The following is a 26795-nucleotide window of genomic DNA, read 5'->3' on the forward strand; positions in this document are numbered from 1 at the left end:
ATATTAGTGGCACAGTGGTATTCCAGGCACAACAAAACCTTATTCTACTTTGCATCACTATATGTTATCAACCAAGCTTGCTTAGCCTCAGGAATCAAAATCTGCCCACTAGACAATATGCAAACACATGCTACTGCAAATACAACAGCAGTAAGGATAATGTGCCTGTATTTGGCTTTCATACTAGAAATGGGCAACTGTCTACTGGAAAAGCACTTGCTTTATCTCCAACCATCAAATATATTCAGCATATTCTAGTATCAGTGTGCTTTGGAAGGGAAAGTCAAAAGAAAATTTATTAAAAAAAAAAAAGAAAAAGATAATGGTATAAAAACTGTACCTGTAAGTTAATATTTGGACCTGGGCTAATAGGAAGAGTGGCTGTTGCAAGTGTCCGAGTGAGAAGCTGGTTAGGAGGATTGCTGCTAGGCGGATGTGTGGCCTTCCAGTAGGCTTCCAGATAGTCAGCAAGGTGCTCACAAGCATCTTCCAGCTGGTTCTCATCAAGAATTACATCGAACATTTCCTGATAAAGGAAAAGGTTTAGTGAGGATAACCACAAGCTCAAGGGAGATCAGCTAGTGACATTGATGACTACACTTTGCATTCATCAAAAATGAACCGCATTTATAATAATTGTATTAAAATATTTCACCTTTTTTTTTTCCTTGCAAGTAATACAAAGGACAGCACTTATAATTGCTGATGTTACATTTGCCAAGTCAAGCCCTCATGAATTCCACTTAGTAATGCATCAGCAGTCAATGAGGGTGAGAATAAGCAGCTTGAAGAAATTTTAAAACTCAAATATTCAGAAAGAAAGGTTAAATATTAAAGTTTCTTAGCTACTGGAACAAAATGGAACTGTAAGAAAGAATCCACCATTCATCCATAGAACGACTCAGTCAAAATTAAGATAAACTAAGATAAATAACTAATAACAGTAATAAGCAAGAGTAATAAAGAACACAAAACTTCCAAGTTTAATATAAATACTAGGCAAAAGATTAGTCACAGGAATCTAAATTCAGGGGGAGAATTTCTTCTCTGGTCAGGGAGTTAGACGTCCTCCTGAAGGCAACTCTGAAAGCCCATGGAGGTTTCTAGCATTGTTCATTGACTTCCCGAGGAGCTGAGAAACTAGTATTGTAGTTGAGATGCTTGAACTTCAATGATGAAAACATTTCCCTCACTCAGCTTCTTAACTATGGCAAATTTCCACATCTGTAATTAAACTGAACATTTGTCTTCTGGGATCTGACCACACTCCTGGAAGCTGAGTTTGCTGGTAACACTGCTTGCCACATCTTACACATGGCTTATGTGCACATCAATAGAAAAAACACAGAGTTCTCAGCTATGTGGAACACCACAGCTCTTTGCCAAAATTGTGACCAAGAATGTGAGCAGTGATGGACTGTGGTGACATATGCTGGAGGAGAGCTACTCAAGTCACCTGCTGTACCTTAAACTGCACTGTCATCAGGAGTTCATTTTTAGATCAACAACTCAAAAATATATCAAGCAAAACAAACACTCATTTTGTTCAAGCAGTGCATGTATTCAGCACACATCCTAATAAATATTTGTGACAAGGAGCGTTTTTCCCCTGTATCCTTCTGAAGAGCCCAGAGACCTCAGGAGGCATTCTGCAAAAAAGCAGTGAAATATGGCCAGAAGGGAGCAAATAGTCCTAGCAATTACATAACTAACTTGCTTGACAGGAAGGGCATCTTTATACAAGAATCATCTCTTCTTGGCCGAACATAACACAAATCAACATTAACTCACGGGAGGACACTGTGCCAGTTTATCAGCTGCCACCATCTGAACATTAAGGTGTTTGGCCTGAGATTTCCCTCGAGATTTTATTAACCTCTGTAAAACCTGTGGAAAATAAGACATTTATAGAAGTATGTTGGTAGTGGAGAAACAAACAAACAAACAAACAAATGAACCAACAATAAGTTTGATCTCTCTCCCATTCATTTTGAGAAGAATTTTCTCAGCAAGTGGCCTATAAGCAGGTACGGACATAATTCTTTAGCCACTTAAAATCCACTTGAGCAGATGATTTTCTTCACTTCTGGCTTCTGAAGCACCTCCCATGCTGTTTACATCCCGAACAAGCTAATTTTCATTTACTCTCCAACACCTATGAGCTGTTACCAATACTAAAAAGTTCCCTTCCTGTTTTCCTCTGCTGCTTCTGCGTTTGTTTCTAAATCAAAATCATTTAATTGCTCCCCTCAGTAACCTTATCATATTTCAATATTGTCTTTCAAGTGCCTCTTCACAAGGCCTGTGCAGGTTTTTCGGAGAATGAAAGTACATAACCAGAAGGTGTTAGAGTTCACTACATCACTCTGATATTCATTATTTTAAAATCTTTCCTTCTTTCCTCTACTGATCGAATAGATTGTTAGCATTACTTACAAGATTGATGCTAAAGAACATGCAAACACACACAGCACAATCCCAATGTTAAAAATCATTGGAGCTATAGCATCTTTTCCCAAATGTGTTTTGGTAACCTGACAGCTAAAGTATTCCTTGATTAGTAATACTCCACTATCCAAATTAACATATTAACAGTATATAGCTTTAATAAGGACACATGATCATCTGCATTTAACGAAGCAAAATAAAAAGAAAAATGCCTACGTAGCACAAATATCAGTAAAATATTTACCTTAGGAGAAGAAATCTTTACGTATACTATAATGGGTGCCAGAGAGGTTTTGCTCAGCTGCGCTGGGTGATTTATGGTGTCAGCATCGAGCACTACCAACTGCAGTGTCCTTGCTAATTCAAAAATCCGTTCAATTTCACTCTGAACTTCAGCTGCAGGTAATGGGAAAATCATAGTCAGGAAAATGTTAAAAGGCAAATAATTGTGAGCAATGTAAAAAAAAAAAACAAAAACCTGAAGTATGCCGATGTGTTGCTTCACCAAGTGACGATGCAGGTAGGAGCAGCCACTAACTGTTCATGTCTGATGCTGGGAAATGAAGGAGGCATTGATGAGAGCCCCAGCTCACTTTCCCTGCAGGGGGACTTCCCTGCCCCTCTCTGCCTCCGCTGCTCTCACTTTCCCATACAACCCTATGTCATGTACATAAGAGAAAAACCTGCTGCATCACGTACCTGTCCCTATGCCATCGTTCCATGTAAATAATTTCATCTTGGGCATTAATTCCATATGGCAATCAATTTACTCAAACTGGACTACCTAGAATAGGCATTAAGATGTACTGAGGTGTCTATACCAGCAGAAGCTTCTGTTTTTCCACTTATTTCAACTTACCAAAGCATCAGAAAACAGGATTTCCTTCGTACATTATGGTGCCATATTAAACATTTGGTCTTAGTTCCCAAAGGAAACAGAAGTGAATGAGGAAAAAGCAAAATCATCCTGGAAATGGAATGACATTTTCCTGTTCAAGTCTTGCCATGTCTTTACTTCACAGAGAAGTGTCCCCCTACTTTGCTCTCTTGAGCCTTTCTGTGGAGTATTGTGTCCAGTTCTGGGGACCCCAACACAAGAAGGACATGGAGTTGTTGGAGCAGGATCAGAGGAAGGCCACAGAGGTGACCAGAGGACTGGCACATCTCCCCTACGAGGACAGGCTGAGGGGACTGGGGGCTCTTCAGCCTGGAAAAGAGAAGGCTCTAGGAGGATCTTATAGCAGCCTTCCAGTACCTGAAGGGGGCCTACAGGAAAGCTGGGAGGGACTTTTTGTAAAGGCGTGTAGTGACAGGATGAGGGGAAATGGTTTTAAACCAAAAGAGAGACAATTTAGACTAGATATTAGGAAGAAATTCTTTACTGTGAAGGTGGTGAGACACTGGAACACGTTATACAGTGAGGTTGTGGATGCCCTCTCCCTGGAAGCATTCAAGACCAGGCTGGATGGGGCTGTCAGCTGTCTGGTCTAGTGGGAGGTGTCCCTGCCTGTAGCAGGGGGGTTGGAACTAGATGATCTTAAAGGTCTCTTCCAACCAAAACTATTTTATGAAATTAGACAAGTTGAGGGACTTTCCCTGAAGCTTGAGAGCCAGGCAAGATCATAATCCACATGAGTTTCTTTTTTAGGATTGTGCACACTCCATGAAACAAAACAAGAATAAATACCTAGCCAAATCAAAGCAAATATTAGAAGACATCCAGAAGATGCTTAAGTGCCAACAAGAGGTACTAAACACTTATTAAATATTTTCTTGAAATTACACTATCAGCATTTTATCTATTGTGCTGGCCACAATCATTATGTTTACTGAAAAATACAACCAACGGTGTCTGGCTACCTGAATAGCTATTCACTCAAGGAAACTCTCTCTCTAAAGAAGGATATTCTTTTCAAGAGCTGTTAGGAGATAAATTTTTGTCTTCCTAGAACAGCATAAAAATTTGACAGCGCAATAAGGCTAAAAAATTTCCAGGAGAGTGAATTTCACCTTTGTAAATCTCCATTTACCTTAAGGTCTTTTGCTCCAAGTTAATAAGCGAACACTACAATCACTTCATAAATTAAGTAACGTTGTAAGTGGCCAGCAGAAAATCTATGTGTGATATTCTCTACTGGAGGAGTCTCATTGTTTTGGATCAATTAAAGATCCCCTCCATCCATTTGTAGTTATCTCCTGTTTTAGTGGAGTCCATGTCAGTCTTTTACAACAGAGAAGACTGTAAGATGTGCGTGGTGTTCTGAAACAGAGAGCATCATTGTGTACTTTCCTGCTTGTCAATAAAAGCACAATGGCCCAGCTGCTGTCTGAATTAGGACCACGTTTTTGAAGACAGTACTTCTGATAGTTCTTGGCACATTTATGATTACATATCCTGCAATTTCAATGTGTATAGATATTGCCGGAATGATTCAGTGTCATTACCTCTGTGATTTATTAGAAGATAATCAATAGTCTACCCCTAACTTAAGTCCAAGTGGCAACTAGAATAAACAGATCAGAGACTATTTGTCTCTGTATATTGACTACTCTGATGAGATTGAACTGCTTTCTTGCAATTGCAAACCAGGCTCAACACTTCAGTCAATATAACAATATCAGCTAATGTATAATTTTTAATACCATTTCAGATAGCTGAAAACCTTTGTTCAAGACAGATTGTATCAGAAAAATCTGTCTTTTTGACAGCATATCTTAATTTTGGCTGGGGAAGTAGTATTTGCTACACTACTGGAATAACTTTTCTGCCAGTATTGGACAGATCACTGTGTACTGCTTGAGGTTTAGCAGGTTACTTTTTGAAATCTGAGAATGTAATGCCTACAACTGATACTTCTGTATATTATAAAGAGACAACTAGTTTTATCATGACACATTGAACACATTTTTCCTTCTCTTTTATCTACATTAGATCTTTGAGGCTTTGAAACAGAAATACACTCTTGGTCAAATCCCAATTATGCATCCCTGTTCTATGGCCTCTGTATAGGAAAGGAGTCTTCTGAGACTTAGCTAACTTTTATGCTTTACCCTTAAATCCAATTTCTGGGGTTGCACTTCCTAGAAACATGTCATATATAAAACAATTGACATTAAATTGTCTACCATGGAGAATAAGTAACATTGTCATACGTACATTATGTGTGTGTAAAAAATTAACAACATAGTATAGCATTGACTGTTGTCTATCAGTGAGTCAGTTACTAGAAACACAGTGGTTTTGTGAGGTACAACAAAGCACTGAACACAAAACAGCAGGAAAAGTAATTTGCAAGCTTTTATACATACCCAAAACATCTGGAAAGGGAGAGCATTAATGAAGCAAAGAATGGAAAAAGCCAAGACAATCAGGTTCTTGTACAAAGCATACAGCATGAGGCAAGGTTATAACAAGTGTAACATACACAGCAACAACAAGAAAATGGTTTGGGTCATATTGACAAAGAAATGCAGCAAAAACACAAAGCTCGTTCAGCAGTTTCTGCAAATGACATGTGCACATGCAGAAATTTAACTAAGCCAATTGGGACTGACTGATTTTCAGGTGAATGAAATTTAACTGTGTACTGTACTTGCTTGAAAAGTCTTTTTTGAAATTACAGATTTCTTTAAGGCTTTTAGAGAAATGAAACAATTGCCCTTTCCTTAAGTTTAGTTCTAGCATGTCACATGTTAAACACATAGAAGTACTGACAAGCAAATATTTCCCTTTAATGAACAGAGTAAGTTTTCATATAGGAGAATAATGAAACTGCACTGTTCTACTAAATCTTTATGAGCTAGTCACTATTTTATAAGATCCTTAGATAGATTACTTTTACACCAGAATACTCGAAGAATCATAAGTATTAGCAGTAGCCTTGGTTTCCAATGAATCAAATCTCCAAGTTTGTTTTTACCTCGTTCCTTTACGGAAGCAAACTTTCAGTCAATAGACATCTAGCATTAAGCCCATTGAGACCTCCCCATAATTCCTGTGAACCTAATTCCTCAAGTTAATTCCTACTCCTCATTACCACATTGTTTGTGTATGCTTCCAAATAGTAGTGATTACTCAACTGTTTACTACGTTATGCACATTTTTAAACAATACACATCATACTACAAACCTATATTGGATGATAAGGTAAGAGGTATTGATTGCCCAGGCAGCAGTATTTGGTATTGATATAGCAAGTACATTACCTCTGTACTATATTCATTCTTTTAAAGAACAAGTGCCACATATTAAAATAATACCTATATAAAAAATGAAAATATATTTTCAAATTTGTAAGAAATAGCCTTCTCTGCTGCAGTTACAACAGCTGCTCACAAATGTGATAACCATTAGTTAATTGACTGCCTAGCTCCATGATGTATCCATACACAAAGGTGGGTGAGAAAGCAATTGCCTTCCACTGAACTAAGAAGTAATCTTGATTAATACAGAGATGTTCTGGGGAGATGTATTTGTTGCATCAGAAAGCTATTTTTAAATTATTACAAGACACGGAATAAGAATATAGGTTTCAGACGATGCTCTCCTGGCTGTTCAGGGAGGAAACAGACCAACAGACAGACAGTAACTCATCTCCCGTGTCCCAAAGCAAAGAAGTCAGGAACCCTCATTCAGAGCAATCCCAACCCAAAGCAACTCAACTCCAACTTTTCCTCATTAGGAAGATCAAATTTCATTGCAATACATACTATTTCTATAAAACTGGACAAGAAGAAAATCACTGTAGATGATGCGGACAGAAATTCTGTCTTTTTCTAGAGGTAACTGGGAGAAAAGGCTCTATTGTTATTACATTATGTATGGGAAAACATAGGTTGAGAAAACTTATTTCCTGCACCAGACTTGCAGCAGATACTAGAAAATAACTAAGGTAACCTGAATCTTGACTTAATGATTTATCTATGACTGATATATTTAATAATATATTTAATGATACTTTTAATAATACATATTTATATTACAAAAATATGTAAATATATGTTACACATATATCAACTGCAAAGGTAATACTCAAAAATTAGGAAATGCTAAGCTAGTTGTTTTAAATCAAACCTAATGTGCTCTTTATTATAAGATAGTGTTTCTGGGAAAGCACTCTAATTTTGTTTCTGTAAAAATGCTGTCTCAATCAGTGCATAACTCCATACACTATCAAATGATCAGCAGTATTGAAGCAATTACTTTCCCTTTGTTGACAAAAGTGTGGTAGATATCTCAGAGCATATTGTGCTAATCCTTCTCTGAAAACTAAATGAATAAAGTATTTGTAGGTTATTTTATGGAATTTACTGTGGTGGTGTTTGACTGCTCCAATAAAATAATTTTTCACATTGAAACATCCCATTTCAGTGACAGGCTGGAATAATTTTTATTTTCCAGATTAAAAAATTGGAGTGACAGAGATTAATCACAAGCTATCACTCATCTAGAAGAGGGTAGAATCAATTTCAGAAATATTGTACTTGATTATTCAGAATAATTACCATAGTAAAATTACTTTGCCAGCCAGGAAGCTGGAAGCCATCCTACAGGAAATCATGAGTCTGGAGATTACTTCTTCCAAAATGGAACATAACCTTGCTTCTTTTAAAAGTCACTACTAAGACTCAGGACATTCTTGAGGCTACTATGTACACGACATCAGTGCTGAGTCAAGAGAAAAGAAAAAATCCTCATGCTAGTCTGGGAATGAAGAGAATATCTCCCTAGTTAAATGACTGTCAGAGAAGAGTCTAAAATAAGATGACTTCTGGGGAATTAAGAGCCATAAGCATGATATTTTGCAAGGTCCCCAACAGTAGCTCCAGGTCTACAAAATACTGCCTGGTTTCCATCTGCATTTTGAAAATCATGTGTGTTACCACACAACACACTGATTTTGATGACACGTGTTATTTTTTGATGAGTTCAATGCTCAAATTTCACTTGTAGCCCCAATACTGAATACCTCTACAAATTATGCCTGAAGTGCATTCCCCACAGAAAACACTGTGGGGAAAAAACCTGCCATCTATAAGAAGTCTGGGAGAGGTGTGCTGGATGCTGAGATTCAGAATAGAAGATTATGGCATATCATGCTTCAGCTTATAGAGTATCAGGCTGTAGGCAGTAGACCTTCCTCTCCCAGTGGGGCTACCCCATTTTTGAATAGAGAAATAATATCTGCTGAATCAAAAGAGAGATATCAGCACTCAGTATTCTTCAGGCTGAAACATAGATCTCTCCTTCACATCAATTGCAGCAGAAGCTTGACTCTAGGTACCATACAACCCAAATGTGTTTTAATTACTGGTATGTTAAGTGCTTTGAGGGTAGAAAATGAGTGGTGATCTTTCTGATCAGAATTCTATATTGTTTCATACAAATCTTCTCTGTTAAAACTGGTAGATTTACTTGCCACAGAAATTTGTAGTCAAATCAATATTTTCTGTCTTGTTCCAGATTTAAATTGAAAATGCCCCATCTTACATTTACAGAACTTCTTTTGCCTTCCTGAAGATTCTTGCTTCATACATTATACAAGAAAGTGAAACAGTGGCTGACCTCTGTCACTGAGCAATTCCACTTCTCCATTATTAATCTGTACATTTAAAAAAACCAACAATAAAGTAAGGCAGAAGACTGGTGGAAAAGTAGTCTGTAAACCTGTGACCAAAGACCGAACTGCAGCCTACATAAACTACAGTACAAACAATTTGAACAGTAAACCTTTATACTATTACTTCCTAATCTTTATTTTGCACAACTCACATTTGTAAATCTAATAATATGCTCATAATGGAATATTTGGTGACTTACAGATATAGCAAATTCATCACACAAACAGAATAAAAATTCCATTGTATGGTATGAGGTTGCCACCCATGTCTGCAACTTGAGCCAAGTAAGTACTCACAGCAGTGGTATGCTGTCATCTTCTTTGTGAACCACTGCTAGAAGAGGACACCTATGGCTACAAAGCCATTTTCTGATTGACTCTATTTCTGTTTTGAGTTACATTACAGCAAGCTATGGAACAGGCTGTAACACTCCTTGTATTCTCTTTTCTTTGCCCTTGCACAAGGGCTTTCCCACTGACTTAATAAATCAGGTCCATTTTCTGACTGCAGTTGTTTTATCTTATCTCAGTTTTCCTTCCAGCCCACTGCCACCACATCATTTTCCCCCGACTCCCTTTCTGACCAGTTTTCTTCATCTTATGTTTTCCCCCAAGCCTGGACCAAATCCCCTTCTCCAATAGCTCCAACTTTCCCTGCTCCTGCTCCATAAATCTAGCCGTTTCCATGGTGGAGTCTCACACCTCTTACCTTTCTCCCTTCTTCTTCAGTTGAGCACATTAAAATTCAGATCTGTTTACTCAATTCTCCCAACAAAGTAGAAAATGAAAACAAACACAAATATTTTCCTGTTTTAGTTGAGTTTCACTATACTGATAAAATCTGCACAGGGCTCAGTATCATCACTGGATCTTGACCAGTCAAGCCTAGTCTTTAAGTGATTTAGATGCAAAGCCTGGCTTGCGCTATCTGCTGTTTCTACTAAAGCTTATAGTAATTTGATCATGTTTTCTCATGATTGTCATAAAAATGTCAGAAGCATATAACTGAAATACACTTTAGCTCACTTCTAAATTTCAAAACCATGCTAGATAACAAGGCATGTAAGAGTATTGGAGTAAAGGTTTTGAGAATAATTCAACAGAGATAAAATTATTTTTTGCCTTAACTTCATTGTTAAAAGTGACCTAGTTTCTCTAACTAACATTTCCCAAGATAATTCAAAATCACTTTATAAATCGGATACATTTTAGGGCAGTTGTAATCAACTGAAAACCAGACCAATAACATGAAATGTTAGGAAATCTTAGGTAATAATAGGTCTAAGTTACAAAAAATACAGACATTTCTATACATACAGATACATATTTTGGATGTTTCCAACTGAGGTTCTGTCAGTACTTCCATTTTAAATTAATCTAAAATGTTGATAGTCTTAAGGGTAAGGTTTTCCATGATATAATGGTAAACAATTCAGAGCAAACATGTAATCTTTCGTTCTTTTTTAACAAGACTGACCTGTATTTATTTTATAGATTCTTTTCCTTTATGTATTTTTGTGATAGCTGTTAAACAAGTATGAACATATTTTAGCACGGGGAGTAGATGTTATGCTTCTTACTGCTGCATGTATTTGTACAATACAGTAAAACCATGCTTTGATGTTCAGGCTGGGAAATCAATCACAGCAATTTCGGTTTATGTTCCATGACTAGGTGACATCCATTCTTACTACAAATTTTCAATTCTATTCATAAGTAACACTATCCTTTCACTACATCATTAAACAGATTTTGGCCATAAAACTGAAAATCACATGGAAGAAAATTCTTGTGTATGAAGATATTCGTTACGTACTACATTACATATCTATATTTGGAAACACTCAAGATGAGACAACCTTGAAAGCCATCATACTGTGTGAAGATTTACATTATCCACATAGATGAAAAAAAAAGTTTTCAGAAAAAAATCTTCAAGAAAGAGAAGCCAAACTTTGTGTGTCAGAATAACATTCTACAAAGACAGCTATTTTATGCAAATATTAAATACACCATCAATGCTCAGAAATTCTGTTATAAAGCTGGGGATAAGGAACTCTGTTTCCTGTCCCACAGATTTATAATATTTCAAAATATGAGGTTGTGTCCAGAAGATATCAAACTCTCTGAAGGCTTCAAAGAAATACTAGCTTGTAAAGGAAGAGCCCAAGCTGTATCAGTTTTAAATTCTTGAAACGCGTACTTCAACGTCTTTTTTTCATGTCTAAGATACCAGTAGATACCACTGTTCAGAATCCTATCAAAGATAATGTCATCAAGATTCATAATATCAACAATATCATGTATTCTGACAATGTTACCTCTGTTTAAACAGAGGAATATCTACTTAGATTTTATTTACCTTATGGACAGCTACTTCCCACTGAGGCTAACAGTAAACACGAGAAGTGTACATAAGCAGGATAAAACCACGTCAGCACTACATAAAGTTTAAGTGGTAATGATTTAAAAATGACTTCCAGAGACAGGATTTCTGAACTACAGGAATCATGATTTTCTCACAGCAGAGATAAGGTTATTTTTTAACTTACATACAAGAACTGGGAGTAGTGAACTTTACAGTCAATTTGTAGGTAGCATCATTCTGGGTACTTACCTAAGCTTGATCTTGTGTTGGATCGCTCTATTATCGCATGCTTACTGGGGTTGTTTAATACTGAGCGTTTGGCAAGCGAGATGTCTGCTGTGACTCGTGTAATTGATATACTGCAAAAATAAAATAAGATAGATGGGAATGCTATTTATTTTGAGGAGAAAAGAAATTCATTTAAAATTAAAAGTTGGCTAAAAACACAGAAAAAGAAGTCTTCCTTGGTGCCTCAGTATGCTTTGCACAAAGTGAATAGAAGAGATATAATGTTACAAGAACTACTGGGAAGACATCCCCCTTTCTGCATAGCACCAAACTGCAGTACAATCATGATCTGCAAAGTTACACCAGTCTGGGGAGAGAAAGGTAGGGAAATGGCAGAGCTGTGAGGAAGACGTACTCCCTGGCGGCTCCAGGCCTGCTTTGGGTAGACCTTGCACCAGTAGGCCCAGTTTCATTTCTGCAGTTTCAGGACTCTAAAACACTATGTTCTCTGAACGGAGGTGTAATTTGTCCCCAAACGAAAAGGCTTATTCCTTCTTTCCTAACTGTGATTGATTTTTTTTTTTTTTTCCAAAGGTACTGAATGACATTCTGGCTTACTATATGCAAAAATGTAGTGATAACAGGTGAAGGTAAGATTCAACAGGCAAATCATGTAATACTTTAGTTAACTAGTTTTTTGTTGGTGGTGGTGGTTTGTTGGTTTGTTTGTTTTTTAATAGAGTGCAAGAGTAACCTATATTTTTCCAGAAAGTTCCAGCAATATGTTGGCCATCTGAAAATGAGGACTGAAACATAAAGAAGCAAACACAGTAGTGAAAAAGCAAATGAGAACTCTGGGCTGAGTATCTGGTAGGCTCAGTTCTGTGTTTAGGAGAAAAGATGAGCCAAGAAATAAGTGATTACTTCCAGTTTGCACTGACCTGCTACACAACCTTCTGCATATTCTTCTTCCTAGGAAAACAGTTAACTCAGTTTGTTTTGCTTTCCAGGGTCAAAAAGCACCCTTTGGCTAAATTCCCCTTCCAGCTCTAGTCTAACAAAGTTTTAGAGGTCACATTTTTCCAGTGCTGAGAGTTAAAAAAGGCTTATGTTACTCCCTTATTCTTCCTTGTATGATTTTACTTGCAATTTAAAAGAAGAAAATGCATTCGGAGAGGGGGAGCTCCTCTCTAAGAAACATACTTAGATGCTGCTCTTCTGAAATGTAATCAAAAAGGTCATTTCCCAATGAGTTCAACATGTGTATATACTTTCTATAACCAGAAAAAATTTAACAGAGCCAGAAATTAATACAGAAAAGCAGGAGTGATTAGCAACACCATTTTGAAAATTCAGGTATCATATAACTATAGCTGAAAACATAGCCAAGTATTGTGATTTTTGGCCATTAGCCTTAGAATGAAATTCAACATGTAAATTAGGACATTGGTTAGATATTATTATTTACTAATTGGCAATTTTTCTCCTGCCAATTTCCTTCCCAGGTTGTATAGGAAAGAATTTTCCTGTTTTTCAAATGCGAGACTGAAGGAAACAATTTTTCATTTCAAGATTTCAACAAATCTTTAAGGTCATTTAAATGTCTTTTGAGATAGAAGAACAAACCTGTTCTCAAAGTAAAGTGTATGTATGTCATTTTTTCTTAAAAATTAATTTGTACCTAAGTAGGACCTGAACTCAAGCAAGTTTGCAATACAAAGTACTTACCGCCCTTCGAATCTATGTTTTAAAAAATCAAATAATGCTTTTTGCATCATATCTGTTACCTAAAAGCAAAGAAACAAGAAATTACTAACTAGATAGGAAACTGATAAAAGTTGATACTAACAATTTAGAAAAACACATTGAAGTTGACAGTAAAACTTATATCTGAATAATATGACAAGAATGTAAGTAATTTTGTCCTAATCTGAATTTGGATATGAAATAAAATGTATGCAATCACACATCTCATTGAAGTATAAACAGTCTATATTTTTGTCTATGATGCAAATTATATTATTCAGCTTAATTACCTCCAAACATTCAAACCCACATGATGCAAAACATTTTTGGCAAAATAAAATTATTTGCAACAATCTCTTACCTCATATCCCTTCAAAGAAGGTCCCACTAAAACTACAGGTCTCATAGAAGGCACTACATCATAGGGAGGGATGTGCTCTGTCTGTAAAACAGAAAAAGATTTCAGCACTGCAGCACTTAGAGTCTAATACGACTTACAATATTAGCAACTCTGAATTTCCAGTGATGTCACCAACAGAAGAATTGAGGATTAATTAACTTTTCCTGAAAATTGGTACCACAAGGACTTCACAGGTTCACGGATTTCTTTTTGAAGAAGCTTTTCTTTGACTTACTGTTTTCTTACTACTTTCATGTTTGAGCTGAGCAGTTCTAAAACTGTTAGTCTAGAGACATTCACATGTGCCACCGCATAATTCATGACTGGTTGATTGAAAAGGTTAATTCCAATAGTTAATGACTTGACACAATTGTCTCTGGAGATGTGACATCTTTATTCCTACTAAAAATTTACTTTGGCAACCTACAAAGGAAAAAAAGTAAAACAAAAAGGAAGGGGAGAAGCCTAGAACTTCTCATTTTATGCTCAGATCTGCTGTCTGATTTGCAAAATGTGACATCACTGCAAATTCTAATGGAAGTGCTCATAGTCTGACTTCCACGCTGGCATACACAATTCACTTCCAAAAGAAATCAAAACAATTACTGATCAAGTTAGTATTCACAGAAAATTTTCATAAACAGAGCTTGGGATACCAAAATTTCTACTCTGGGAAGTGCCCATCACCACCCAAGAGCAGCGTGTGTTAGAACAATATTCACCAAAGTACTTACTGACGTATCATGCATAATTTACAAAAAACTATTTTGAAAAAGAAAAATAGTAATACTGCTTGTTTCCAAAGACTGCCACAATTTTTATATTGCTACTGAAATAACAAATAAGCAGATTAATCTGTTTTATTTTCTTTAATAAATGGCTAATCAATATATACCTCCAAGAGTGACATACATTGACTTATCAGGAAGGGCTTTTTGTTTTTAAGAAAGGTTTTTTTTTTTTTTTTTTTTTTTTTTTTTTTTTTTTTTTTTTTTTTTTTTTTTGTCTTAGGGAAAAACATTTCTAATCCAAACCCAGGAACTTGTAGGTGATACAGAAAGATGGTATGCCTATTTTTCAGATGCCTATGCAGTAAAAATACATCAGTAGAGACTGTAGAATACAGTCATTGTTCATTGCTTCAGTACTCAACATATCCCAAGATGTTTCACAATAAAGTTAAAATAAGAATATACGTTACAAAATAGAAAAACACAGACAAACATTAATACAGTGACAGCACACAATGCTAAACAAGCAGCAGTCTAAAGCTGTCTAAAACACAGAAAACATTTTCATGAATGTTTTTATATTCTAAATATAATTTATCTTGCTTTTGGTTACCTGGAGCTTCACCAGATAATCAGTAAATATTAATGAATAGCAGTGCCCAAGGCATCATATGCATATCAGATGAACTCATGTTACATAGGGCAGAATCTAACTCAACACATTTCAAAGCAAAACTCTGCAATTATGCTGCACCAGTATTAAAATGCAGCCCTCTGCTGTTCTTGCTAATATCACTAATAATCTGATACATTTGTTGGAGTCAGCTCCTAATAAAAATCCATTACTAATGTTTGTTTATAGCAAAAGTGCACTGATGCAACAGATCTTTGTTTTAATGTGCCAACTCAGTTATGCATGCTAGAAGTTAACTGGCTATTTGAAAATCAGGGAATGTACAGAAGTTACCTTATTTGATGGAATATAGAGTTTACTGAAAAACTGCTGAAACAGTTTTATTTTTAACAAAGCTTTCAGCAGGAGTCTATATAGCAGCATATATAGCCTGTTATTACCTGAAGATGTTGAGTAGTTAAAAGTAAATGAAGAATGGCTATGGAGACTTTGAAGATTTATTTTATTCTTTTTAAGGAGAAGCATAGTATTTAGTTTCATAGTTTGGCTGCTACCTAGTGTCTTGATAATGTTTTTTACCAGATATCTTAGAAACATATCACAGTTTGCTGTAATAGGATGCCAGTGGTATAATTCTGCAGCACTTAGGGTTATCTATGTAAAGACATTGGCTCTTATGGAAACTAATGGTATGATTTACAATAGCTGAGATACAAAATCATTTGACTGATGAAAAGCAAGAACATTTGGCTGGCAATTTATACATGACAATAGGAAAAACTAGACTGCCAAAACAAGCCTGTACTTTTCCCGTTTTTTCTCATCTGTAGATTTTGCACCAAGTGAATTAAAAGTTTAAATATTGACTAAATTAGAAATTCACAGATTTTGATTCTTTGTTTTGTAACTACTGTCTGAGTATCTGATTAGACTCCAATAGTGATTTCAATAGACTGAGTTACAATGAAAATAATACCTTGAAAAAGACAGAGATATAAAGAACGGGCATGCACTAGAGAGGTGTGTTATATGAATTTGTTAGAAAAAAATTCCTCAGACATTTAGAAGGCCTTCTGTCTTACTTATTCCATCAAAAAGGATAAATACTGTAGCAGAGTTTCATGGACACCCTGAGCTTACTGATGTCTGTTTTAGTGTTTTGAGTACTTGGACAGTTCAATTAATCTCTTCTTTAATTCTAGCATAGCAGCATTGTTAAACTGAGGCAATAATCATAATGATGCCAGCAGCAGGATGAACACAGGTAGTGCCAATATAAACTTACCGATTTCTGCTTCTGCTTAGCTACAGCAGCATGGAAAAGAAACAAAGAACAACAAAGCATGCATGTTATTGGCTTGTCAAAGGACGCAGACAGTTAACAGGACTAGAAATGCGACGCAGTGCAGGTGAGCAGGTGGACAAATGGGAGCTTGGAAGTCGGTGTTACCTTCTTAAAGAAGGGCATTCTTTTCTCTTTGGAGTGGGGTGATGTTACACTGTTTGCACTGGGTTTGGGGGAGCGATGGTTTGCTGGAATATCATTTTCTTCTGCATCTAAGCCAGTGGCATCTATGTCTATAGCTATATACAGACAAACAATTCAGAATTATCAGATGACAGGGAAAGCAAAAATAAGTTAAAAAAAAAAGAAATAAAGAAAAATAAAACTGTCGAGAGTAAAATAAAGATTAAAAAAATAATAGGAATAAAATAATTTAATCATGAATACAAAACACAATAAAACAATGGGAAAAATTTAATGTCGCAGTAAAGTAGGTTTAGAAAACACAAGGCAATTTTCTTCTGATCCCTTATTACAAAATTAAATCAGACGTATACAGAAATAATTTTACAAAACAGAGGAAGGGCCAAGTTCTTTTTTTGTTAGACTAGTGTAAATCCAAACCAATTCACTGGAATTAATAATACTTTCACCAATATAAATAACAGAATTTTTTGCCAGCAACATCTTAATTATTTTATGGCTATGAAAACTAATTCAAAATTTGTACCATCAATTGAAATTCAAAATGTACTAATGTATCTTAAGCAAATCAAAAAACAAAAAAATAATTTTGGGGGTCAAAATCAGCCTAGTTGTGGCACAGTAATGTCTACATTTATCTTACAACTGACTACAATGGGTATTTAACCATTTTAACAAAACTGCACAGCAGGCATAAGATATGTTTATTGGAAATAATAAAAGAAGATCTATTGATAGTCAAAACTAAGAAGAATGGGCAGCAGAAGAGAGAAGAGACATAGGTAATCTGAAAGACCTAGATCCTGTGTGAAGAGTGAGGATGTAGGTAGGCCAAAATGGAAGTGAAAACAACAAACCACTGCCGTTCAACATCTTTCACAAAGGTTGAAACAGCACACAAAGCTTGTATCATACACATAAAATATCTACCTTTTTTAGTAAGTAACTAACTGCAGTATAAGCAAAACTCATAATGGAGTCAGAAATAGACACATTTTCAAAATACAAGTCCAGGTTATTCTGAGGGAAAGGTCCAACAGATATCTGCTAACTACCTCCAAAACAAGCAAAAAACTGAGAGTTTCATAAGCTTTCTTTTTACAGCATTCAATCCTGATCTTAGGTGCTGTCTTCAGAAAACAAATACATTCAAAAGGTACAAACATGCTATACAACATCACCCTTGTGCATGAAGACCTTACCCACCTCTTGACACCCACTGCCAACAGTCTTCTCTTGCCCTGACACTATGGTGAACTGAGTGTATCTCTAAAGAATCTGTAAGCAGCATCATTTGCATAGACTTAAATCAAACCTATAATTAATCACTGTAAACTATTATGAAACCACCTTAAAGACTTTCTTTCAGCTGCTTGATGAGCAAGACATCAATTAATATAGTGGCATGTGCTAATAAATTATACAAAAATGTGTATTTCTGTCAAGCCTGTATACAGCTACTGATTTAAGAGACACCTGTGACAGCAATCTCTTTGAGTGAAGTATATTTTCCCATTTGGATTATCTACACATCTAATGCCATGATCCTTGACAAGCCTTGAGTTTGCAACTCCCCCTTTGAGTCTGACTTTGACAAGAAGGGCTGTGAGCAGATCTGCAGCCTGTTTCTATAGACTTGTTCCTAAAAACAGCCACAGAAATCACATAACACTGTCTTCCAGCAACAATGTTCCTTCACCCTCTTCATAAATATAAAAAGAACACATTCTTTTCTTGAATACAGGCCAGCACAGATGCTATAAATCACTCATAATCAGGCGTATTAGAACTCCTTAACTTCTACGTCCAACTAAAATCATCTGTAAGGAAAACTGGGGTTGTTAAGCTTTTCCTGTAAAAGAGAAATTCAACATTTTATCAGATATATATTGATATTAATTTTTCATTCTCAGTTTTCCCACTACATAATGTCTGTGTCAGTTTGTCAGGTTTTTTTTTTGTTGTTGTTGTTTTGTTTTTTTTTTTTAACTGCCAATTATCTTTAGTTTGTTGTGTCTTTTTTTTTTTTTTTTAACTCATTTTCACCATTATCTTCATCCTGTTTGGTGGTCAGTGAGGGCTGTATGGGTTGATTACTACAGATTATTTAAGGACTAAGGGCCTCCTCTTCACATGTTTTTCAGTGGTTCTTCACCTTTTCTTATATGGAAAAAAAAATACCTGACTCAAATTCGAAACATGTGATTAACTTATTCTAGTTATCATTTCTTCAATTCATTATTTGCTGGTTTTGACAGTTATTTTACTTTCACAAAGAAGAGAACTGATAACAGCTGAAATTTATCAGGTTAGAATTGAACTGTACTTCAAAAAAATCAAGTTCTTTTCTGTAGTATTAGTTACAAATTATGCTTCTTTCATCATTCTTGGTATGTATTAAGATTATCACCAAAACACTGCAAAGTCCAAATCTCAAGATCATAGACTAAGCTAACACATACTACTCATATAAATATTCTCCAAATCTTCAGTGTAACTGAATCAACTTAAACACATTTTTTTTCTCCAAAAAATCATTTTCCTGAAAACCACCATCTGAAGAAATGACTCAATGCAATGAAAATTACAGCATCACTAGCAATTAGCATAATTATGTTGCCAACACACTCTCTCTTACCTCTAAATTCTGTGAAACATTCTGAAAATTTCCTATGTACTGGTATCTAAGTGTTTGCAGTATATAAAAATATTCTAGCATTTCAGATGTTCTGTTTACAAAATTACAACATAGGTCCCCAGATACTTTCTACTTCAAAAATGCAGCCATTGAAAAATGAGGCCTTGACAGTAAACATGACAGTTTAAGGCCTTTGCAGAAGAAAAGATTAAAGTGCGTTATACTGACTTGTGATGGACACATATTATTAAACTAAAATACATATTTTCTTACAAAAATGGTTGGTAGGGAACTTAGGTGGCCTTTTGGTAAAGCAAACTGTAACTGTAATAAAATTGGTCATTATAAATTAACTTGTGGTTTCACCAGAAAGACAGACACATTTTTCAATTAATTTAAGCAAATGAGGCTACTACCATAATTTGACTGAACTCCTCTGTCTCCTTCTTAACGTCCAAGTAAATATTTTAAAAATCTTCATGAACATGCAAAGATGCCTGCTCTGTAGATCATCCTCCGTATGAATTAACATGTTTGAAAAATACTCGTCTTTACCTCAGTAGGCAAGATGTTAGCAATACTTGTAGAACTTTCTGATCTCAAGTATTCCAACTCTCCATTTTGTTTCTCAGGAGTAGATAAAATGTCCAACCATAAAGCAGCTGAATTTGAATACATATTTGGAAATAATATATTTGAAGCTAATGCCAGCGTCCTGCTCCAACTCATGATGAATTTGCTTGAACTTAACAAAAGTTAAAATCTGTCTATTCTAAATTCAGAACAGTATTTGTGGGGGAAAAAAAAATAAAATTGTCATAAAAGCAAAAAAAAAATCCAAAACAAACAATATTCAAGAATTATGTGAAGCAGATCATCATTATCAGAATTGTGATAGTGAAAGCTCCTGGTTGTTGATGCTACTGCAAAAACCTCCTGGGAGTTTTTATTCTTTTTGCTGCTCTTTCTCCCTGCTAGAATGTATTTCTTATTCAGCAGGATTGCTTAGAGCCTAAGCCTTTAATTATTCTATCACAAGACAGTCTCACCATTTCATTAGGTCTCCGCTATAAAACTTTATGGCAAAAATAAAGAATGAAGGAATTATGTGGATTGTTAAGAGCCCTATCATTACCTAAACTTGATGGCATTAACTCTTAAACTACCCAACGCAGCCTTGCAGGGCAACACAACTGCACAGGAAATAAGAAAAATTGCACTAAATGTAATGTAAATTTTAACAGATGAGGTGCCTGATCCTGTAAACTGAAGGGCTCATGACCTACTCACCAGATGATGGAGGCGTCGATTTTCTGGAGCTAGGAACTATGTCACCCAGACTGGATGAAGAGTTTCCTCCTGATTTACTGCAGTAAAGCAACAAATTAGTTTGAAGTTTTACAGCTTTTTGAGTATTTATTCTACCTTATTTATTTTTTTCTAAATTAGCTGTTAGCTGAGAACAAACAGTATTTCTGACAGTAGCATGAAATATATATTTTACACAAAATGAATGTACACTTTAAACACTGAGGATGTGCAAACACCAGTCATGCTCCTTGCTCTGCAGGTTCATTCTGTTGCATATGCCTTTATGGCTTTATGTCCTTATTGTGATCTAGCTGTTAATGGCATTAATATCATTACTAATAATATTGTTTATTACTATGATTAATTCTCATACCAGTGAGTATACATATTTCCTTTAACAGAATAGTTATTAAGAATACCCAAGTGAAACTAATAGTGTACTTGTCTAAAATATTTTCAAATTATGTAAAAGTTTGTTTGTTATTTTGGTATAAATTTACAAAAAAATAAGCCTGTCAAAGTAAGTTACAAACAGTTTAAGATTAAGTCAAGTTCTGCTTTGTGAAAGCCTATTCAAGCTGTGCATATGAAACAATATTTTTAATAAGTTTATTTCAATTACTCTAATGAGAAAAACGCTAAAATGAATGTAAGAAATGCTATATCCTTTTTAAAAAAACTAATGTAACAGTACTAGTTGACACTTTCCCCATCTTAAAATATTAATAATCACTAAGTAAATTCATTTGTAGTGTACAGCAACGTCATCTCCAGTATGAAGTTCTGGAGAATTAAAGTTTTTACAATCTGGGAAAAGAACAAAACATTGGGTCAGACTTGGCTATAGCAGAAATGGTAGGAGCAGAGCAAGGAGCCTGACTGCCTTCTGCTAAGGATAGGGAACTTATAGGAAAAGCATTTCACAGCCAGTGAACACGGATGAGCAGTGCAGCATCCTGGTCCCCTGCTCATGTAGACATGCTCTTCAAATACTGCTGCCCTAGCCATTGGAATAGAAAGCCTTTCTGACTTCCTAAATGTTTCCCAGCTGTTCCCCCACTTCCAACTCCATGCCATTTAGACATACTACAAATATTTCTGTTTCCTATACACCCAAGGAGAAACAAATGGCATTTGTTTCTACATGTGTTACTATTTGATGGAAAACTACTGCATTAAGAATTCCATACTAAAGAATATATTATTACTGTCTTGCAGTATTGGACGAAATGTTTATATATTGAATTTTTGTTTCTATATAATGATGGTTACAGTCAGAAACTTCCATCATAAAAGCAGTATTTTAACAGCTGTATTCAACTGCAATGTAGTTGACAAACCCAAATGTTTTTCCTAAGAGCTAAAGCTTATGAGCAAATTCATCTTAATATTTTCTTTAATTACTGAAATCAACTTTAAAGGTGTTTAGTGAATGTAACACTGTGAAAAAAGTAACAAATAGTGTAACATTTAGAGGGACTGATTTCTGTGCTTGCGCGCAGTAAATCATACTCCATCATAGATCATCACAGACCACCAGTCTAAGCATGTGCACTCCCTCTGTAATTGCAATGACATTATTAACTGTATAAATAAATATATATTTTTCATTGATTCAACATTCTTTAACTGTCAATCATAAGAATTAAAGAGATGTATAGCATGCACAACATTAATTTCCAAATTAACCGTTAGAGGCAGCACTACTATTTTTAATGATTTCTTCTTGTTACCTGGAGTAGAATTTCCCTTGCTTTGCCTTCTGTTCATGCTGCAGCCTCATGTTTTCTAGTTTGACTGGGCTTGGTATGAATCCTATTTCACAGCCTTCTTTTACCAACCGTCCTATCCACCAGTCATTGTTAAATTTCTAGAGAATGAAAAGAAATAAAGTCTTCTACTATGAAATTACTGTATTTGTGATCATTTTGTTAATATTTTTGACTCTCAGCTAAGTCATTTTATGTAATTCTTCCCTGCAGTTAATCATTGTACTATGTTATTATGGCAATGAAGAATAGTGGTAATGTTCAGAAATGCATAAAAATAATTATACCTTGCAAATTATTAAAATGCTGCAGTACTTAAGCAGAAACCTTCCCTCTCAAAACAGCATGATTCTCCCTGGCTGTTTTATCCTCCCATTTCACCGTCTTTCTTTCTGCTTTGCAGCCTTAGCTCTTCATACATGAGTTGCTTTTGCTCTACCTTGATACCTCTCCTCAGTGTATGCCAGAGATTTCTTCTGATCTGCTCTTATTCACTGCAACAATTTTTACAGCTCTGTAAAAAACGATTTTTCTTATTCTATTAAACCAAGTTCTCTATTTAGAATAAAAAATACCATATCTTAAACTCCCCTGCTTCTCTTAACTCACTAATACCTTATGAAATATGACTACATTCCACTTCCCAGGTATGCTCTACCTATAGCTCATGTGATCTGTATGTTAAGCAGAAAGTGATAAATCCACAAGGAATGGACATCTGAACAGGAAAAAAAATTTGCTTTTCTAAATCTGGAGTTATGAAAATAGCTATAGTAAATATTAAATAGTACATATTTAAGAATTAACAATAATAATCAACAAGTGCATAGTTAGGTGTAAAATATGTTAAATGTGTGGGCTCACATAAAATACAAATAATTTTACTAAGTATATGATGCTGGCAGATCAACGACATAAAACCTGGTTAGTATAGGTATGCTGTGATGCCTGAAGAAAATTTTACAATGCTAACAAAAAATAAAGGTTAAAATAAGTACAATTTTAAGCTCATAAAATATAACTGGCAGTATAATATCTTATTCATCCAATGCGGTGCTTTAATGAGTAAGGATACCAGTGTTTAATAGGAAGCTACACCAGAAGAGCAATTTATCAAAGTTGTCTTAGTTCTAACATCTTATTAAAATTGTAAATTTTCACTGAAAAACTCTAATTAAAGATAAGCATGAGCATTTCAAATATGTAGGACAAGACATGTGGAGGAAGACCAGTCATTAAGCCCAGAGAGGTTGCCATTAAGTAGATCTGCATTGTGTTCTACATGAAGTCTGCAAAAATAGTATCATTTAGCTTGTTAAATGGAAGATATAATTAAAAAAACATCATTAAATTAAAATCTGAACAGACAGTATTCATTTATCCTGTCCCATAGTGCAACAAACCACTACTCAACAAAACCAGTTTCAATATACTTAGTAGAAATATTTAATCCATGTGAATTTTTTTCTTGCAAAAATAAAAACATGAGGAATTCACTCTTGTAAAGTCTGGAAGCTAAGAGTTTTGTTGGTAAATAAAAAGGAGGATAAGGTAGTTTTATGAAAAAATAGTACTATACGTAGAATCACAGAACTATTTGTGTTGAAAGGGACCTCAAAGATCATTTTGTTCCAACCCCGTGAATACACAATACTTCTGAATTTTAAAAGGCAATAGTGGAAATGTTGGCAGTGATTAGTGATACGTCCAGCTCTCAAGGTGCTGAGGTGAACGATTCTCTGTAAGGACACCTGTGCTTGAAAAGCCAGGCAAAACACAAAGAGGAATTAAATGCAAAGCAAAATTATGGCCATGCATTTAAGCCCTGAAAGATTCAGAAGAGTCTGTGATGCAGTAGAAGGAATCTGTCATCTGTACATGCACTAAGTTTTAATGAATCTAACTTAATAATAAAAACAAATTTCCCTCACATATAATCAGTGCAGTCTTTTTCACCATTGTCCAAGTAGATTTTGAATTTAAGTTTTCCTTGCTTGAGCCCTCTCAGCAGTATAAACTGGAGAGCTGAGTGAAGGAGCAGTATGCAGTGGATTACAGAGCCCTGGAGAGAGAGCAGGCCAGGGCCACAGCCACAAAGGAGACAGTCAGGACAGGAATTATATGGCTCAGGACTTGTCTGAGGAGGTTTGGTCTGCCCAGCAGCAGCTGCTGCCAGATGTGGGAGCAGCAGGGCCACCGAGATCCCAACCCTGACCTGCATCCCTGCTCCATTCCAGCACAGGTGGATGGTCAGCTTCCCTGAGTGGCTCAGAGAGCAAAACAGTTCTGCAATTAGTGCAGAGTTCTTGTTGTATGATACCTGAGGCAGCAAAAAGAACTGCATTTTAATCTTGTTTTCCATTCGTCCCCGCTACATGCATCCACAGGCAATATAATATCTCAGCTGAGCTAAGTTTCTTTTCAAGACATTTCAGTAAAGTTTGGACAATTCTTTCTTTCTCATTATTTCCTATGTATTTTGACACTCAAGGCTAAGTTCAGCTGTGATGAAAAAGCATAAATTCTATCAGACAAAAAAATACTTAACACTGTTTCTAGTCCCCTGGAAACAGGAAAGACTCGATGTGAAGTCTGAGGTTACCAGATCATTTGAAATACAAATGGAATGGGTAATCATATGAAATCATTTAATCTAACCAAACTGAGTCATACTTTTCCAAACTCGCTGAAAGATGCTGATAGGTTGTTTTTTTTTTTCCAAAGAGACTGTGCCAGCTCATCCCTACTTTTGTCACAAGAGAGAGCAGAGCAATTCTTCTGCACTATCATCAGGCTTGAAAGACATTTTCTTCGCCATATACAAATTATCTCTTTTTTAAATGTGTTTCAAATATATGGGAAATGCTGATCACTAGTCATCACAATAAAGTCTAATTCCTGTGTTTCCTTACTCTTTGTCCACTTATATTTCTACTTGTGTAGTAGGGAAAGCTTCTTGCTTCCTCCACAAAGCACCTAGCAAAAAAAATGCATCATCAGTTGTAACAACTGAGGGATTTTGCTGCACAGCATTAAGAAGCCAGATAATCTAAAATGGGTGAAAGATATGTCGCAGAACACAGAATATGATCAGAAGCTGAGAAATCTCATAAAATCAAGAAACAATTCAGAACAGAGCAGCAGGGTGCTTTAACCCTTAAAGAGGGTCTCTACTTACTACTTCATTTTTACTTACTTCTTTAACGTGAAGAAAATCTTTAGCTTCAAATGAGATGGCCATGCCTGGGACTGGAACATCATCATCATGAGCTGCACTATAACCGACATTTGTCCGAACTGCAAATGCAACAGGTTTTGTCTGCAAAGAAAAGATAAAAAGCTTGAGGATTACCCTCACAAACACATGCATTTGTACAAATATACACACAGAGAATGGATTCTAAGATGTCTTTTTAAATGACAAAAATGAAGAAGAACTCTTAACTGTAACACAATAATCTTGTGTAAAAGACAGTCAACTATTACTGATCTAGGCATGTCAGGAAGAAAAAAAGTAGTCATACAGGTACTGAATTCACTGATATTTTTAAGGAAGATACTTGATGAAAGCCAACACTAATTACTGTTTTTCAATATTCAACAAAACCCCACAACTTACCTGAATTCAAAAATTGCAGACTAACATAGTTGATGCTTTATATGCTATTATTCATTTCAATACAGAAAATGTGGATATGAGCAAGCATTAAATTGTCAAATCTCATAAATACTACTTCCCCATTGAAGAACACAGAATAGAACATACCATTCATTGTTATGAATAATGAATTTTCTGTAAAACATAGAAAACCATCTTTGTAGAACTGTATCTCAGAATAAGAACGGAAATATTAAGAAACAATCTTTGCCAAACAGTGATAGAGAAGATAACATGCCTGCTTATCCTTTCTCCACGTTTCGCTACCAAATATTAAAAAAAAAAATGCTCAGGAGGGTATTGTGTCTTACTCCTGATATTATCAGTGGATGAAAGACTTCAGGCTGACTAAAGACTATAAAATCTCCGCTGCATTGCAACCAACAGACAACTTTAGCAAGCTCACGTCCTTGACATACTTAGAAGTAATCTGACATTTTCTCTTAGAAGGCAACAATGTACTTCCCAAGAAAAAGAGGAAACAGAAACTACTCTAAAAACATCTGAACATGGAAGTTATGTAGCAGGTAAAAATATCCTCTTTCGATTTCTGCTGCTGAAAAATTAATGTGAAAATGTGAATAGAAAACAAAGCGGAACATTTAACTTCATGTGTTCACAGACCAGTTATGTCCCATTTTAGATATTTGTCATACTGGTTGAAAGGGAGACTGAATTACCATGTGATTAGACAACAATAATTAATCTAACTCCATATTTAAAACTAATTAATTTATAAAATTTTAATGCTGGCC

General features: G+C 35.4%; 1 protein-coding gene across 11 annotated transcripts in view; it reads right to left on the reverse strand.

Moving 5' to 3' along the window:
• The window catches only part of CACNB2 (calcium voltage-gated channel auxiliary subunit beta 2), a 229796-nt gene that overhangs the window by 11924 nt on the left and 191077 nt on the right, over nucleotides 1-26795 (reverse strand). For 8 of the 11 annotated variants that reach the window (XM_015282012.4, XM_015282011.4, XM_025148387.3 and 5 more), the window contains 10 exons: nucleotides 25579-25701; nucleotides 22347-22483; nucleotides 20593-20669; nucleotides 16626-16759; nucleotides 13772-13852; nucleotides 13393-13451; nucleotides 11686-11795; nucleotides 2693-2844; nucleotides 1792-1887; nucleotides 341-526 (listed from right to left, as the gene is read on the reverse strand). In XM_015282012.4, the coding sequence (XP_015137498.1) occupies nucleotides 341-526; nucleotides 1792-1887; nucleotides 2693-2844; nucleotides 11686-11795; nucleotides 13393-13451; nucleotides 13772-13852; nucleotides 16626-16759; nucleotides 20593-20669; nucleotides 22347-22483; nucleotides 25579-25701 (1155 nt within the window). Of the gene's footprint in view, nucleotides 1-340; nucleotides 527-1791; nucleotides 1888-2692; nucleotides 2845-11685; nucleotides 11796-13392; nucleotides 13452-13771; nucleotides 13853-16460; nucleotides 16481-16625; nucleotides 16760-20592; nucleotides 20670-22346; nucleotides 22484-25578; nucleotides 25702-26795 lie in introns of all 11 variants that reach the window. The other 3 variants (XM_015282014.4, XM_015282013.4, XM_040691871.2) reach the window with 1 other exon arrangement.

This window comes from Gallus gallus, chromosome 2 (genome assembly GCF_016699485.2).
Source record: "Gallus gallus isolate bGalGal1 chromosome 2, bGalGal1.mat.broiler.GRCg7b, whole genome shotgun sequence".
In the NCBI taxonomy this organism is placed as follows: domain Eukaryota; kingdom Metazoa; phylum Chordata; class Aves; order Galliformes; family Phasianidae; genus Gallus; species Gallus gallus.